Genomic DNA, 17,002 nt, shown 5'->3' on the forward strand with positions numbered 1-17,002 from the left:
CTCCCTCCTTCTGAGGAACTGACCCCTGCCTGCTACATCATTGGCTTTTCCCTCACCAACCGAATTCAAACATGCCACAGTCACGCTCATCCCCAAATGAAAATCCCTTAATTCTAATCTCCTTTAGTCTCCCTGCCCGCTTCCTAAAAGCTGTGTACACTCTCTGCCTCTATTTCCTCGCCTCCACTCACTCAATTCACTGCAATCTGTCTTTTTACCAACCGTTCTTCTGAAACTCTCCGTGCAGAACAGCTCTTTGTCGCTATGTGCAAACAGCCCCTCAGTTCTTATCTCACTGTTCTCCCGGCAGCACGCCATCCCTCCTGCTCCGTCCCTCTCCGTCATCCCTCCTGCTCCGTCCCTCTCCGCGCTTGGTTTCACTGACTTCACGCTCTCATCCTGTCCTACTGGTTTTCCGCCTTAGTTTCCTTCCCTCAGCTGCCTCTGCCCATCCGTCAAATGCTGTTATTCCAAGAGTTCTCTCCTTGGTCGTCTTCTCAGTCTTCCTGATCTTCATTCTCACATTTTTAACATGCTGAGGACTTCCAAATTTGTATTTGTAGCCCAGATTGTCCTCCTGAATTCCAGACCTCTAACAGTCAGTCACCTGGCACTGGTATCTCTCCTGGGACATCTCACAGACACCTTATATTCAAATATGCCAAACAAGTTTGCACCTCAGGTCCCTTGCCTTTGGTCTTCTTTCTTTCTGGAATGCTGCCCTCAGATATTGACATAATTGGCTCCTGTGTATCATTTGGGTCTCAGTTCAAATGTCACCCCCTCATCTGCCCTTCACAACATTCTATAATAACACTTAAAACTACATGAAGTTATTGTATCTACTTCTTTACGGCTTTTCTAACTATTAAAATGAGAGTTCCATAACAGCAGAGACGTTGTCTATTTCATTCACCGACGTATAACTAGCTACACTGCTTGACACGCAGTAAACCTCAAGAAATACCTATTGTGGGAATTCCCTGGCGGTCCAGTGGTTAGGACTCTGTGCTTTCACTACTGAGGGCACGGGTGCAATCTCTGGTCGGGGAACTAAGATCCCACAAGCCGCGGCGCGGCCAGGAAAAAAAAAAAAAAAAGAATTAAAGAAATACCTATTGAATGAGTAAAAACTCCCAAATTATGAGCCTTGGAAACATTATGCTAAGTGAAAGAAGCCGGTAACAAAAGGTTACATATTGTAACCCATTTATATGAAATGCCCAAAACAAGATAATCTGTAGAAATGGAAAGTAGATTAGTGGTGGCCTAGGGCTGGGGAAGTTGGAGGGAAATGGATATATAAGGGCTTCTTTTCAGAATGATGAAAATGTTCTGGAATTAGACAGTGGTGATAGTTGTAAAACTCTGTATATATTAAAACTGTACACTTTAAATGAGTGTGCTGACGTGAATTCAATCTCAATAAGGCTGTTATAAAACAATAAAACTCCCAAATTTACTCCAGACCTGCCCCATCTCCTGCACTCCTGGAGTGAATAACACAACCATTTACCAGTTGTCCTACCTAGGAGTCCGTGTCATCCTAACACTCCTCTCTACACTGCCTTTCCCCCAACAACGGCCCCTTACAATACATCTGATTGGTTACAAGGTTCTAAAGATTTCACTTCTTTACTCTCTCAAACCTCTCTCTGTCCAATCCATTGCTGCTATTTTAACTCATTCCAAGCTCTCACTGCTTCATCATTTGGTTTATTTCAGTATCATCCCACTGGATTCTCTCCACTTAATCCACCCCCCCCTTTTTTTTTTGGCTGTACCACGCGGCATGCGGGATCTGAGCTCCTCCAACCAGGGTTGGAGCCTGTGCCCCCTGCCATGGAAGCTCGGAGTCTTAACCGCTGGACCGCCAGGGAAGTCCCTTGATCCACCCTTTTATTCATTTGCTACACTGCTGCCAGGAGCATCTTTGATCTTCCTAAAACATAATTTCCACCACATTCCATCCTTGCTTAAGATCCTTCCCTGGCTCTCTATAACTGGCAATAAAGACCCCAAATCCTTACACAATGTCTTTCATAAGCTGGACCCTGACAGCCTCTACCATCTCATCTGCTAACCTTCTAGCCGCAGCCATGGGGAGACTGGCCACAAACAGAGCCCTCTCATTTTCACATGTGCCACTTCCTCGGCCTGGAGCACCCTTGCCCACACGTCAGCTGTCTTTAATTCCTGCTCATTCTTTAGGCCTCAGCTCATATCATAATTTCCAGGATGCATGAGGTGGCATTCTCCTCTCTGCTGGAAATCCCTTTTGCACTCTCACGGCCTTAGTGCAATGCCTATCTGTACTCTTACAGTAGTCACCATTGACTGAGCACCTACCATGAGCTTTACTCTGCACAGTTAAGTACTGCTATACTATTTCCACATGAGGAAATGGGTTCAGTGAGGCTGCTGTCCTAGCAATCGATAGCGTACAGATAGGACTTCAGGTCTGACTCCAAAGTCATGGTCTGCTATTCCTCCAAACTATCTCTCCAGTACTTTTCATGAGGCGCTGCAGCTCCCTCCAAAAGGGTGAATCCAGTTCACTCAGCCCTCTGTCTTATTTGTATCCCTAGTGCCCAGTGTGGCCTTGACACTTGCTCAGTGTTTGCTGAGCACAGGAAGAGAGGACAGGTGTGAACTGAGCAGCGGCAAACTTGGGTTACATCCCCAGTAGGTGCTCAAGGAGTCCTTACTAAATGAACATGTAAAGGAAATACTTTCTGCCTTTTGAAAAAGGCAGGTGTTCATGTGGTGCTGACTCATTTCTAACAGTGAGCATGTTGGTGGATTCTAGCCGCTCATTTACAGAATAAGTTCCTCCACATTTGTATTTCCCTTTCTAAGCAGCATTCCAGATCTGTAAGGTGCTTCTCTGACAGAAGGCCATTTCCAGTGAAAGGCCAGCCCTCTCCTGGTCAGTCAGGGGCTGAGATTTTGTCCTTAACACCTCGGCTTTTTCTTCCCTCCCACTTTCTACCCTCCTTATTCTCCCAGAGTTGGAGCTCTGAATGGAGCTCACAGCGAGTCCCTAATTTACCTCCTTTCCCATCCTGGCAAATACCAAGTTCTGGAGGTAACAGGTTAGTTCTTCCTCGCACTGCCACAGCCTTATCCACGTCCTCCTCTCATCCTGCCGTCCCCGGCGTCACCGGTTCCCTCAGAGCTTGCCACTCTTTGGCGAACAAGAAAGCGCCCAGCGGCCCCACAGACCTTCTTTCCCCGCCCCCCAACTCCACATACTCTCCTCCCTTGAGACCGAGGAAAAAGCAAAATCCCATGAAACCGAGCAGGCCCCCTCCGATCCACAGTTCTCCAAAGCCCTGCATCCGGAGGCCTGGCCCGCAACTGCGGACCAAGGGACCAAGGGCAGACTGCAGAGGCGCGCCGGCTGCGGCCGACTGAGGAGCCCAACCACCCGGGTACCCTCCTCGCCTCACAACCCGTGGCTTCATTCCCTCTCGCTGGTCCCTTACAGGGGTCGGATCAGCAGCTGGTCACTCTCCTCTGCGGGAATCGCAGACATCTGCAAACGGGGACGAGGAACAGGTTGCGGGAGGCTTTCTAAATTGGAAGAGCAGCCACAGGGAACCCAGAAGGAAGGCCACCATTCACCGAGAGCACAACTTCCGGCGCCCTGGTGTCCGCCACCCTAGGCTCCTCCCTCTGACTTCCGGTCGTAGAACAAGGGGTCGGTCCGGGCACCGGGGGCGGGGTCAGGACTGCGCCTGCGCGAGGCTTCGGAGGCGGGGCCTGGCGGGCGGGGCCACGGAGCTGGAAAAGCGGGCGCTGGGTTTAGACCTGGAGTGGCTCCCGCGGTTCGGGCTGCGCAGGCTGTGGGTGTCTGACCCCGATCGCAGTCGGCGTTGAGGTGAGAGCCCGGCCCTCGCCGCGCTCGGGCTGAGCCTGGCCGGGAACGCGGGTCCCGAGGGCGGCGCCGGCGGGGAAGCCCGCGGCGGGGCGGACGGGTGGGGCCGCGGGGGCTGCGGTCTCCACCGGGACCCGCCTTCCCTGGGTGGGGGACCCAGGCCCCAAGGTGGTGCGGGGCGGGCGGCGGGAGCCGAGGAGCGGGCCCGGCCCTGCGGGAGGAGGCAGTGCCCCGGTGCCGATTCCTGTCTGGGGTGGGACTGCAGCTCCGGTGACGACGGGTGTGGCGTGTGGCGTGTGGCTGGGTCCGGTCGGAAGGGTGATGGAGTGAGAGCATCCGCGGGGCTGCTCCCCGCGTCAGGCTCTGATTTGAGGGGCGATGGAGAGCGTTCACTTTTTATGCGGGATCCTGTTGGTTCCTCCACGCGTCGTGGCTGTTTCCACGCAGCGCGGGGCCGGGGTTGCGTCTGTTTTGTTTACTGTCATCCTGAGCACCGGCACGTGGCAGGCGCTCCCGACAGGAGCTGGGCGGGGTCTGGAAAGAGCTTTGGAGCCAACTCTACCAAGGTTCCAAACTTGGCCCCATGCATTACCAGCCTGGTGGCCTTGTGCAAGCTGCTTCGTCTACTTTGCGCTTTGGCTGCCTCATTGGAAAGGGGCTGTAATACTGCAACCTTGCCGGTCAGTGGAGAGGGTCAGAGGTATACACAGATGGCATAGGGTGTGTGTGTGTGTCTGTCTGTCTGTGTGTGTGTGTGTGTGTGTATAAAACATATCACCTAGCACTGGTTGGCAGATGGTAGGTGCTCAGGACGTGGGAGTTGTCATCTGGATGTTATCTCACAAGAAGGTTCTCCAGTTCATTAAGCATGGCCTCTGCCAGGCTGTAGCAGGCATCGGATATACAGAGCTGACCTAGCCCTGATCTTTGATGAGCTCACAGTTCTGAGTGAGATAGGTACAAGTAGACAGTAGCCGACTAATGCTAAGATCAGGGTATAAACTCAAGCTGTGGAGGACCCATCCCTTAGCCCAACCTGGAGGCTTTCTGGAAGAGAAGCCTGAACTGAGTCTTGGAAGGTGACCGGTTAGCCAAATAAATAGAAGGTGGAAGGGCATTCCAGGCAGAGGGAATGGCAGGAGCAAAGCGTGGAAACAGGGAGCAGAGTGCATGCTGAGAACCGCAAGCCAGTTTGCATTCCTTACAGATTAATTGAGTGTGAAACTGGTTGTGGACGATGAGACTAGAGGTCCACGCGAGCCCGGTCATGGAGGACCTTGCGTGTCCTGGCACATCCAGGACTGTGGAACATCCAAGTGACAGTATCTTTGGTCTCATTTTTATGCACGAATAATTTAGACAAGAATGATTTGCTTAATGAAGAACATGCATCAAAATAGTGGCAGATGTCAAAGGTTTTCATAATTGCATTTCCCCTTCAGCTCCTAGATTGATGATGGAAAGAAAGTCTCAAGGAGTTGCAAAGAGCCTGACTTCGGTCTCTAACTTTGAGGAGCCAACAAAAGATTTTAAGCAGGTTAAATGGCATCTGACTTGAGTTTTAAAGAAATCATTTCAGCTGGAGCTTGGTGACAGATTTGAAGCGGCAAGGAGTCCAGCTGGGACTGATACCGACCAGGGTTCTTGGCCTTCCCAATCAGTAGAAATGGGTAAGAGGCCAGTCCAGAAATTCAGGCAGGGCTTGACTGGGGCTCCTGCAGCTGCAGGAGGGGAGCGAAAACAAGTAACAGGTTCCCTTGCTCGCTCCCCCCACCCCAGGGGGGCAAGCTCGTCCGTTACACGGGGTGAGGGTAGGGGTGTGTCCAGGGGTCGGGCGGAGGGGCGGCTGAGGTGGTTCGCCCACCCCTTGGCGGTGTTGAGCGCACGGGGCACGCGCAGGACCCTGCTTTTGCCCCTGACACCCTGTTTTTGCTCTTCAGAAGTGGTAGTTGGGGTTTTTTTGGTCTTTTTGTGTTTTGTTGTCCAGAATTTGCCCCAACTGCACGTGCATGCACGCAGTTATTTTTAGTTCCTTTATAGTTTCTTTGTATCTGTTACTGGAGGAGACGTTTGTCCATGTGCAATCACTGCAGCAAAGGGTCCCAGGTCCCAGCCTGTCTCAGGACAAGGTCCCTCACCCTTGAAATATCTCCTGATGGCTTGTGAATTCCTTAAATTGCATTCCAAACTTTGTGCATTTTTTATGGGTTAAGGGTCCATTGCTTTCATCACATAATGAAAAAGTATTTCTATGTAGCCATAGTCTAGGACGGTGCAGGCCCTGTTTAGAGACATGGATGAGGGAACTCTTCAGGTGGTATAATCAGTGCATCTTGGACTTGACTGGATGTGAGGGCTGGAGGTCAGTGAGGAGTCGGTGATTTCCTGGTTTCTACCAGAAATAATGGAATTTACTGAAAGGGAGAGGAGAGGAGCAGGTGTGGAGGGGAAGAGGATGGGTTCTGCTTTTGGCCTTTTTGCCTTTGATGGGTCTGTGGAACATCCAAGTGACAGTATCTTTGGTCTCATTTTTATGCACGAATAATTTAGAGACAAGAATGATTTGCTTAATGAAGAACATGCATCAAAATAGTGGCAGATGTCAAAGGTTTTCATAATTGCATTTCCCCTTCAGCTCCTAGACTGATGATGGAAAGAAAGTCTCAAGGAGTTGCAAAGGCCTTATTATGTAGTGATTTTCGAATCGTTCTAGTATTCCAGGGATTTGAAGAGATGCTTCAGGATTTCATAACAATACTATCAAATTTTTAAAAATCATATTTAAAATTGTTATATATATATATAAATAGTACTTATATATACTTAAAATATAATGTGCTTAAATGTGCTATACTCCGACATTCTAACCCATCAGGTTATGATGTTATGCTGCCAGGTTAACCCAGTTTTGTGCAGACCTTGGAATAAGGCCCTCTTGCCTTCTCTTTCTAACTGAGAAATATCCTGTGATGGCAGGGCTATCGTTTGCAACGAATTATCCACGGAAGCCTCCTAAGTAGGCCCCCTCTTTTTACTCTTATCCTGTGCAACTAGTTCCCGACCCAGCAGCCAGTCATCTTTCTAAAACAGAAATCTGATCATATCACCTGACTGCTTTTTTAAAACCCTCTGAGTCTTCCTGTGAAACCCAAAACAAAACCCCAGCTTTCGTTGTGGCCTGCGAGGTCTCCTGTGGATCTTTCCCTCCTGTCACTCTCCCTTCTTCTCCTGTTCTTAGTCATATTGGCCTCTCACCGGTCTGTGCATCAGAGGACATCCCTCAGGACCTTGGCACTTGCTGTGCCCCCCACTCACGGTGCTTCTCCATGTTCACGGCTACCCCCCACCTTCTCTCAGGGCTTAACTCCCGCTTCCTCAGAACATCTTTTTCTGTCTAAAATCGTCCCCCCTTCCTTTGATCACTATCTCCTTAAATTGCTTTAGTTCCCCTCGTAGCAATTATTGTTTCCAAATAACGTGTTTTATACTTGGTTTTCCTGTTGGTCTGTCTACTCCCTCTAGAAATGAACTCCCTGAGGTCAGGGGCTTTTTCTGTCTTATTCACTGGTGCATCCCCAGCACCTGGTGGGTGCTCACTGGCTACTCAGGAACGAATGAATGAATCACGTGTTCTCTTTACTCCACAAATGAAGCAGAAATATAGAAATAAGTTGGCTGATGGGGCTGATTAAAAAGCTTGGGCTCAGGAGTCAAGTTTTGGGTCAGTGGCCTAAGGTCAGATGTTAGTGAGTGGACTTGGCGGGGGGGGCCCTCCAAATTCAATGGGAGAAACTGTGTGTTGGAGAGGGGCATTCATTGACCACCCCGTGATTTACTCATTCTTTTCCTTCATCAGGTCCCTTGTTTTTCTGACAGTAATTGACCATGTAATGAAAGGAAGCTATCTGTGCAGACCGCTGTCTGTTGAACGTTTGAAGACGATAAGATAGTGTTCGATTCTGTAGTGAGCAGGTTCCCTTGTTCCCTCTGTAGAACCAACCTTTAGTAAACATTTGTTAGGTTCTTGTATTTGTAAATCCTCCTGAAAGATGGGTCACAGTTCCCTTGTCTACAGAAGGCAGATTCTAACCTATCTTCTGTAAGCCCCCTGATGGGGGGCCTAGAGCTCCAGCAGAGACCCTCAGAAAACATCTGTGTCACCAGGTTGCTGTGAGGATAAAGTGAGACAGTGTGTTTGGAAGTACTTGAACTATGAAACATTATGCAGGCTAGTTCGTAATTTTCCAGGTATAATATATGTGCTCCTATGAAATGTGCAAGGAGAAATCGAAAATTTTAAAAAAGATGTACATAAGCCTGACTCTGGGAAACTGAAGGTCACCTCCTTCCCTGGCCTTACTGGAACAAGATGAGAGGTAGCACCTGGCAATGTTTTCATGTCAGCCTTTACTTAAAGATAGTTGGAGACTTTAAGAAAAATGCACATTTCCGAGATGTATCAGTGCCTTCAGTTCTTAGCCCTGCCATTTACAGAACAGGAACCGGAGACAGTGACTTGGTTGATAAACTAATATGTCACATATTTTACTAACGTCTTGACTTGATTAAAGAGAAGGAAGGCACTTGAATATATTGAGAACTAGATGTCACTTCTGAACAGTGCTTTCCACACCTCCAGAGGTGACAAGAAGGTTCCTACCTTTTTGGTTTACTGGGTTAGAATTTTGTGATTCAAAAAGAGAATAAGAATGAAAAAGAGTAATACCCACATTTTGTGGTCAACGGAAAATATTTATGTTTTAAGTAAAAGGAATACGCCATGGAACTGGGAGGAACTGATGGTTTTTATTTATTTTTATTTCTATTATGCATAAAGGGATTTAAAGTTGCTTTTCTCAATGTATCTAACCAGCGCTTGTTCTTCCAGGGGGCGTGCCTCTGGATCGAGCTATGGTGGAAGATGTTTCGGAAAGGGAAAAAGCGACACAGCAGTAGCAGCTCCCAGAGTAGTGAAATCAGTACTAAGAGCAAGGTAGGGGTGATGGCGTGGAGGCCGCAGTCATTAAGTGGTGAGAATTTTGTTTCTTCTAACCGATGCTGCGTGAAGGGTACTAACCACGGCAGACCTGCTGATGTTCTTCAAACTAGAGGTTTTTCACATTCATTTTTTTGCACTCGAGACACATTGTGCGCTTGATTTAATTTTATTTTGTTTTGGTAGATTTTCTGGAGTTCTTAACTCCGCTAACCTAGAGGGGTCAGCACTTACGAATGGTCTCACTGAAACGCTGATTTTTAAATTGTTTGTATGACAGGAATTGCAGGCAATCAGGGAGCTGGATGTCTTGAATTCTAGGGTTTGAGGTGTGTGTGCAAATTATAATTCTGTTTTGTCACGGTGAGTTAGTTGGATAGTGAGGCAAATGCCCTGATTTGAGTGCGCGGGGCCCTTCAAGTCCCAGGTCCTGGTCCCCTGGGTCCACTGGACTCAGACTAGAGAGCCTTTTAAGTCATTCTCCACCCTCGTGAGCTCTCGGTGCCCAGTGCCAGGACTGGGTGAGGCGGGAGAGGAGCCCTCGGCCCACACGCACGGGTGCCCCCCTCCGGGGCGCCTCTCACCAGCCTGTGGGCAGCGCCCTGGGTGACGACGGCCACGCTCGGGGCCGGACACACGCACCACTGCCCTTCGGGAGCCTCCAGCAGGCAAGGGGAGCGGTGTTGTCCCTGAGCTGTCAGCACGTAGCCCAAAGCACCAAAACCTGCTATTTTAGGAGTCCTGTGCAGTCTTTTTTTTTTTTTTTTTTTTAATAATTATTTATTTATTTATTATTATTTTTGGCTGTGTTGGGTCTTCGTTTCTGTGTGAGGGCTTCCTCCAGTTGCGGCGAGCAGGGGCCACTCTTCATCGCGGTGCGCGGGCCTCTCACTGTCGCGGCCTCTCTTGTTGCGGAGCACAGGCTCCAGATGCGCAGGCTCAGCTGTTGTGGCTCACGGGCCCAGTTGCTCCGTGGCATGTGGGATCCTCCCAGACCAGGGCTCGAACCCGTGTCCCCTGCATTGGCAGGCAGATTCTCAACCACTGCGCCACCAGGGAAGCCCCCTGTGCAGTCTTAAATGGGAAAATTCACCGTTCTCCTGTCAGGTTTCGGAACTCCTGAAGCTAGTTGAGACCCACCCCGCTGTTACCTAAGTGTGAGGACCTCAGCCTGGGAACAGGAAGGCCCAGCTTCCTGTTTTCTAGATCAGAAAGTGGATAAAGGGAGACGTACTGACCTGCGGCTCGCAGAGTAGGACCAGAGCTCGGTTTCTGATTCCTGAAGGACCTGCTGCCCCGGGCAGGTGGCGGAGGCAGGGCCAGAGAGGTGCAGAAGGGCCGCGGGCCCGGAGAGAGGTCTTACCCCCAAGTGATGGCGAGCCTCGTGCAGTTCCTAAGCAGGGTGCTGTGACTCAGATTTGTGTTCGAGGGTGATGTAAGCTTCTGCTGTTATAATTCGGAACCTCAGAAAAATAGGCCAGTTTCTCCCTTCCTGTTCTTCTGTTCTGAGGGTTGTTAGGTTCTGACAACCTGTTAGGTTTTCCTGTGCGGAGGGGTAATTTGAAGCACAGAACCTCACTCTGTTACACACTTCCCAGAAGCCAGCCTGACTTTGTAACGGCATCTTAATTCCAACTCCCCTTCCCTCACCCTTTGAATATTTAGGATTTTTCCAATTTGTCAGTACCACACAAATTGATGTTGAACTTCTGTGTGCATACAGCTCTGCTCTTATTTTATATTCCAAGAAGTGCCATTATTAAGAAAGGGAAGAAATAAGGCTTGATACATTTTTGCATTCACCTTGGTTCACTTCTTAAACATCTAAAAATTTGAGTGTACTTTTAAAATTTAATTTTGATTTGAAGTGTAAAAAAGTGATTTTTTTTCTTTTTTTTTTTCTTTTTTGGCCGAGCTGTGCTGCTTGCGGGATCTTAGTACCCCGACCAGGGATCGAATCTGGGCCCCGTCAGTGGAAGTGCCAAGTTCTAAGCACTGGACTACCAGGGAATTCCCAATAAGTGATTTGTTTAATTGAAAGTTTTTACTGTTATTTCTAAAAATATTAAGCACATCGAGAGTATGATGCTGTAGAACAAACTATATTAACGTGTATGATTCTTTGAATTTTGCTTAACAGATTTGTTGGTTTTTCTTTGTAATTCACGTTGCAGTTATGCTCTGGTCCGCCAGTCGGCCTGTGTTTACCTGTTGTAGGCCAGGTAGTAGCTGGAGTCATTGCAGATGCTGGGCTGAGAATTAGGAGACGTAGATTAGAGATCTGGGGTATTTACTAGATGTAACCTTGGGTAAGTCACTTCACCTCTCTGTGTCTCTCCACTCATTTACTAAACAGGATAATACTCCCTGCCTGCTTTCTGCACAGGGTTCTTCTGGGGTTCTTTGGAAATACTACAAAAGCAAGGTGTAGGTTTTCACATATGACATAAATATCAGGCATCTTATAAGGAGATACAGGTAGTGGCTCTGATTTAAACTGGGAGTGTTGACCTCACGTTTGTTTATCCAATATCGTGTGATGGGAAGAGCAGTTGGGACTGTCTTTTTTTTTGGAAGTTTGCTAAGGAATTTGTCTTTAGAAAAATCTGTCACAGTTGATCTACCTGAATAATTGACCTGATTTTATATGTGTTAATTCAACTATAATAAATAAGTCATTTGAACGTTGGGTAGAGAACTTGAGAGAAGATAGTGCTTCTAATTGTGTTTACAATTTTTCTGTTGGTTTGTTATTTCTCAGTCTGTAGACTCCAGCCTTGGGGGGCTTTCTCGATCCAGCACCGTGGCGAGCCTCGATACCGATTCCACCAAGAGCTCAGGTACGGAGGGCGGATCATTTTGGCGAAGGCTTCTAACTGATGCTTGTGGAGTTTTGCCAGAGTAGCACAAGGAGTCCTTGAGTATTTGGGGTTTTCTTCCTCTGCTCTGCCATTTTTGACAAGAGTTTAGAAATGGTCCAAAATCTGGCGGAACGTGGGTTGGGGTGGCGGGTAGGTGGTGAAAGCCGCTGCCTTGGAGCAAACTGCTCTTAATGGTTGCGCAGCAGAAACTTGTGGAAAACTTCGTGGTGACAGTTTAGAAGTGTCAAAATAGCTTTGTAAGAAATGGGCTGGCGGATTGTGAATTATTTTGGAATTACATTCTTCGTGGTGGGTAAGACACATCCTGCTGATTAAAAAGATTAAAGAGCTGCTTACCTGGAGACGTACCAGCTCGTTAACATCAGGAGCATGTGGTAATGAGGGGAGCATCTGTCACAGGCCCTTGAAAACATTTATGCAGCCTCCCGAAAGGAGCAGCTCTTCAGAAATCAAAAGGTGGTTTTTGACCCACCTGTTAGCCGGTGTCTAATTGGAAACCTACTACATTCATTTTCTTGTATAAAATCCTTCCACTTTTCCTTTCGGGATCATGGGCGACTCGATCCATAAAAGGTGGTAGGAGTGGGAGAGAAGATGTAAAAGGGAATATAGTAGCATAAGGTCTATTGTCTTTACTTCCAGATGCTTTAAAACATTAAAAATGTGGGCATCTTTTTATTACATAAACATAATCTAAAAGTGACCACAGAGTATTCCCTTACTATGGCAGACGTTGTAAAATCCTTTGTGGTACTTTTGTACTGGCTGGATTTTACGGCACACACAGTTCTTCACCTATTACCATCTGTTTTGTAAGGGACTTCCTGTCTGGCGTTATTCCATCTACATTGAAAAAAAAAATTTCTGGTCTTTCCTGACTGAATGGGAGAGGTAGATCAGGTTTCCTGAATCAGGAAAGAAAGCTAAAAGTGAAAGGTAAAAAGGGAGAAGAAACTAAAAAATAATTAAATGTCATATGCATTACAAAGGTACTCAATCACTGTCAAGTTGACAATTTAGTTTTCTTCTTTTTGAAGAAGAAATGAAGCATAGTAATAATTTATTCCTTTTGAGATTTTTATATATTTAGTACATTGTGAGTCACTGAGGAAAAGGTTAGTGAAATTTTTAGTTCTTTCCCATGACATCAAAAAGTTTGCATTTAAAATTTTTAAATTTTTATTAAAGGTTAACTTCTGATGACACCCTCTGTTTCCTGGCTGGGGAGAGGTTGAGGATACCCTGTAATGCAGCTATTTCTTTTGAAGTCTTACTCTTACAATTTTTCTTTTCACCTTTAGGACAAAGCAACAGTAATTCAGATACCTGTGCAGAATTTCGAATAAAATATGTTGGTGCCATTGAGAAACTGAAACTCTCCGAGGGAAAAAGTCTCGAAGGGCCACTAGACCTGATAAATTATATAGATGTCGCCCAGGTAAAAAAAAAAAAAAGTTCAATTTTCTCAGATTTCAGAGTGAACTCATGGCTTTGGAGAAAGTCAGCACTCTTCAGGTCTCCTCACTGCTTCTCCTGAAGCTGTGCTTTTTTCACTGTTACGTTGTTACTGAGCGCTGGGGTCAGAGGAGGTACAAGGCGCCTTGGATACCGAGTCGAAGAGGAACCCAGGGACACAGTCCCTTCCTTCAGACGGTGCTTTTCACTTTTTCTGGGGCCGACTGAAAAAGTCCCCTTGTTTAAATGGGGAGCCGAGTACGGTGGCTGGGTACACACCACAAGCTTCTCTCTGAAACAGTCTGGCAAGTCTTACTGTATCTCCGTGGAACTAGGTTCAGCTCTTTGAATAATCTAATTCATAGTGGTGTTGACCTACCATATCTATTTATTCATACCCTGTTTCCAACAAGAACTGAGGGAAGTTTCAAAAATATATCCTGGTCAAGAAGATAAAAAATAAATCACCACGAAGGAAAATTTAGTGTGAAAATTAAGACAAATCAAGGTGTGAGGTTTGTGCCTAAAGTATCGTAAGGTCTGTACCCTTGCCAGTGATGGGAGTGGATGAGCCAGAAGACGTAATCCTATCAACAGTTAGTTAACTTGCTTCCCAAGTTTCTAGAAGATGGAATTGCTTGTCTTTGTGTTCATTAACAAAGGGATATTACTGCAATGGAAAGAGTCCCTTATCAGTTTATAGAGTGCTGGTTACTATTAAGAGTATATAGTCTCTTAACTCATGGAGATGGGATCCTTAAATATACTGTTTCATGTCTTCATGAAAGTGAAGGAAGTCTCCAGTGTCTCAGGGGAAATCAGCTGATCTAATCTGCCATTTAACAGACAACTGTTGGTAGTCTGGGCAAACACAACGATCCCAGCATTTAGTTTGAAATATAAAGTCATTCCAACGTGCAAGCAACAACTAATCTAAGTAAAGTATTCTACTGAAAGATGGCTAATAATGTTTTCTCCCAAAAGTACACTAGGATTTTCATTCTGACAAGGACTGCTCAATTTCTCACATCACTGTAGAAATGGGGCTTATCAGAATTCCATTATTGACGATAGCATTGCTATTATCCCATCTGTTGATTCTTGGAATTGATTTAACCTGCTGTGAGAAATGAATGGCAAGAGTTTACTCTTGCATGTGAGGACCCAAGAATTAAGGTAGGTGGACATGGCTCCTTTACCATAATCTCTTTAGTGCAGGCAAATGGTTCCACAGAAACATTGACCGTATGGAATATCTACTGATTGCCAGCAATATCTTATTTATTTTAGAGAAGGCAAGTTAGGCATACTTAGCAGATAAAACTGGACCATCTGCTAGGGAAACCATCAGGCATTATCTGCTGTTTTACTTGTTTCTGAATAGCTCAAAATACTGATTGATATTTTTGAGAGCCGAGTAACCATTCTTCAAGCAGCATTTACTTGTCCAAAGCCCTGGGGCGCTGGGGATACCAGACATATCCAACACCCGGGTAAGATGTAAAACAGCTGAGAAAAATGGCTCTTGCGGCATGTTACCTATCATTGAATGTGCTGACATGAGTATAAACTTTGAGTAAAGGGCCTTAATTTTTCTAATGTAAATATTTAAGCCTCGCTGGGATCTGTGAGGAGTATCAGTTTGTAACTGGGGTTAACAGTAAGCATGGGGTAACATGGATCTGAGTTTTGGTCAAATTTGCAGACTGTAAAACAGGTGGGGGGATATTTCTTCTGCCTCTTTGGAGAGAAATTCCTGCTGGGCTGTTGTATGCCCCACATTCTTTAAAGGGTTTGGGTTTGTGATGGCCAGATGCTAAAATTGACTAATCAGAATTAGGAATGAAACATAATTTTTTAAAATGTATATTATGTAATTTATTTTTACTTTAAAGCAAGATGGAAAGTTGCCTTTCGTTCCTCTGGAGGAAGAATTTATTATGGGAGTTTCCAAGTATGGTATAAAAGTATCCACATCAGATCAGTATGTAAGTAATTTAATTAAGGGGGAAAATGTGTTTTAGGTGCTGGGGAGTTCAGGCCGGGAAGGGCCCTCTTGTAGTTAGGTCTGCTTCTGTTTGCAGAGTGGTTGGCTTGTAAACATTTCTGGCAGCTGGTCTTAAAAGTGACCAATTTCCTAGGGTACATGAATAGGGGCTTTTGCTTGTGTGTGTGTAGGGCCCAAGCCAATCCCCTCCCCTCCCCCGGTTGGTCCCTAATGCATTTTCAGCTTAGGACCCCATGCCAATTCACAGCAGGCGTCAGCTTGGAAGCTGGGCATAGAGGATGGGATCGTGAACTTAGATCATCTCACTCCATCTTCCTAGAACTTAAGTAGGAAGGTATGATCCTAAAGGCAAATTGGCCCGCGTAACTGAGCATCCTAGAATGTCCCTTTGGGTGAAAAACCTGTAAAACTACTTTCTGCCCGCTCCATGGATGGATATGCTTAGTTTAAAACCTCATGATAAATTCTGCACGGGGAAATGCGTTATAAGAATGGAGAAACATGTAAAATAGCATGGCCTTTCTTTTCCCTGATTTCTGCAGGATGTTTTGCATCGGCATGCTCTATATTTAATCATCCGGATGGTGTGTTATGATGATGGTCTGGGGGCAGGAAAAAGCTTATTGGCTCTGAAGACCACAGATGCGAGCAACGAAGAATACAACCTGTGGGTTTACCAGTGCCACAGCCTGGTGAGGTTTTCAGTCTCCTTGGTTATTAGTCTAATAATTCATCAAACAAAGTGGCAAAACCAGAGACTGTTTAGTCTTTTCAGAGGCTGAAGAGATGCTCTCTGCCATGGGCCTAGCAAACACCTGGCATAACAGGAGAAATGAGTGTATCATCAGTCAGGCCCCAGGTCAGCCGGGCCAGACCTCCTGCAGGCCGTGAGCTGTTTGTTAGGCCAGGAGCAGATGCAAAGCTGGTGAGGGAAAGCAGTGTGTCCTCCACGGGCAGAGCCCCACCTTTCCGTACCTTGTTGTTCTGACTCGTGAGGGTCCCTCCCAAAGGCCACGGGGTCCTGTGTTGCTGCGTGCAGTTCCTGAAGGGGCACAGGAACATGATGACCCAGGCAGGCCGTGTCCGGGGCTTTCCAAAACTGGTGATGTGTAGGTTTAGGAGAGGCGTTAGGAGGGTCACGTTTACTTCGGGAAGAGATTTATGAACTCTTACTGTATCTTTTCACTTAACGTAGGAACAAGCACAAGCAATCTGCAAAGTTTTATCCACTGCATTTGACTCTGTACTGACATCTGAGAAACCATGAATCCTGCAATCAAGGGGAAGTAGACTTCATGTGCAAGTTCAGCTGTTTGTTTTCTCAATAGTTCTGTTTTCAGTCTGCGGTGTTGTTGAACTATTTTGGAAATATGAGTGATCCTTTGCTCTAGATTTTCTGAAGAAATGCAATATATAAAATATCAGTCGTTTGTTTTTCTATTAAAATGTGTCTTATTTAACAGTGAGTTAACTCTCAATGAAGTTACCTACCTACTGGGACTGAAAAAGCAACGTCATTTTGTCGCTTTTAAACACAAATAAGCTGAATAACCTGTATGTGTCACAGAAGTGCCCTCGGTGATGAATGAACATGGAGAACTTTCTGAGGAAGACCAAGGCCGTCTGTCCTGCAGCACTGGGCAGTGACGTGGTCTCATGGGCTCAGAGCTCTGGTCGGGCAGAGGTTGGCCCGGGGACCCGGGATGTGCTGGTTTCAAATGGTGACACTGCCGACTCAAGTCACAAAGAGTAAAGCTTTAAAAGTGTATTGTCAGGATAAC

General features: G+C 46.4%; 2 protein-coding genes across 3 annotated transcripts in view; one reads left to right on the top strand and one right to left on the bottom strand.

Annotated features, from left to right (window-relative positions):
- The window catches only part of CPSF3 (cleavage and polyadenylation specific factor 3), a 44,141-nt gene extending 40,445 nt beyond the window's left edge, over window positions 1-3,696 (bottom strand). Inside the window, exon 1 of the mRNA XM_036873439.1 lies at window positions 3,489-3,696. Coding sequence (XP_036729334.1) covers window positions 3,489-3,538 — 50 coding nt within the window. The 5' untranslated portion in view covers window positions 3,539-3,696. The remainder of the gene's footprint in view (window positions 1-3,488) is intronic.
- Window positions 3,697-3,759: 63 nt separating this feature from the next.
- Window positions 3,760-16,648, top strand: ITGB1BP1 (integrin subunit beta 1 binding protein 1). Of its 2 annotated transcripts, none has more exons than XM_036872737.1 (7): window positions 3,760-3,883; window positions 8,769-8,873; window positions 11,638-11,716; window positions 13,060-13,196; window positions 15,109-15,201; window positions 15,764-15,913; window positions 16,417-16,648. In XM_036872737.1, the coding sequence occupies exons 2-7, from the start codon at window positions 8,802-8,804 to the stop codon at window positions 16,486-16,488; spliced, it is 603 nt and encodes a 200-aa protein (XP_036728632.1). In that variant the 5' UTR covers window positions 3,760-3,883; window positions 8,769-8,801; the 3' UTR covers window positions 16,489-16,648. The 2 variants fall into 2 exon arrangements, with proteins under 2 accessions (XP_036728632.1, XP_036728633.1); XM_036872738.1 differs by lacking the exon at window positions 16,417-16,648 and adding an exon at window positions 14,598-14,706 and having other exon boundaries at window positions 15,764-15,810.
- The last annotated feature ends 354 nt before the right edge of the window (window positions 16,649-17,002 follow it).

The sequence above is a fragment of the Balaenoptera musculus genome, chromosome 13 (assembly GCF_009873245.2).
Source record: "Balaenoptera musculus isolate JJ_BM4_2016_0621 chromosome 13, mBalMus1.pri.v3, whole genome shotgun sequence".
In the NCBI taxonomy this organism is placed as follows: Eukaryota; Metazoa; Chordata; class Mammalia; order Artiodactyla; family Balaenopteridae; genus Balaenoptera; species Balaenoptera musculus.

What these genes read in the sequence shown, in the direction of transcription:
- ITGB1BP1 (XM_036872737.1), top strand. Translation starts at nt 8,802, where the DNA reads ATGTTTCGGAAAGGGAAAAAGCGACACAGCAGTAGCAGCTCCCAGAGT. An exon ending in ATTATATAGATGTCGCCCAG is followed by an intron (nt 13,197 to 15,108) that starts GTAAAAAAAAAA and finishes TTTACTTTAAAG; the next exon opens with CAAGATGGAAAGTTGCCTTT. An exon ending in TATCCACATCAGATCAGTAT is followed by an intron (nt 15,202 to 15,763) that starts GTAAGTAATTTA and finishes TGATTTCTGCAG; the next exon opens with GATGTTTTGCATCGGCATGC.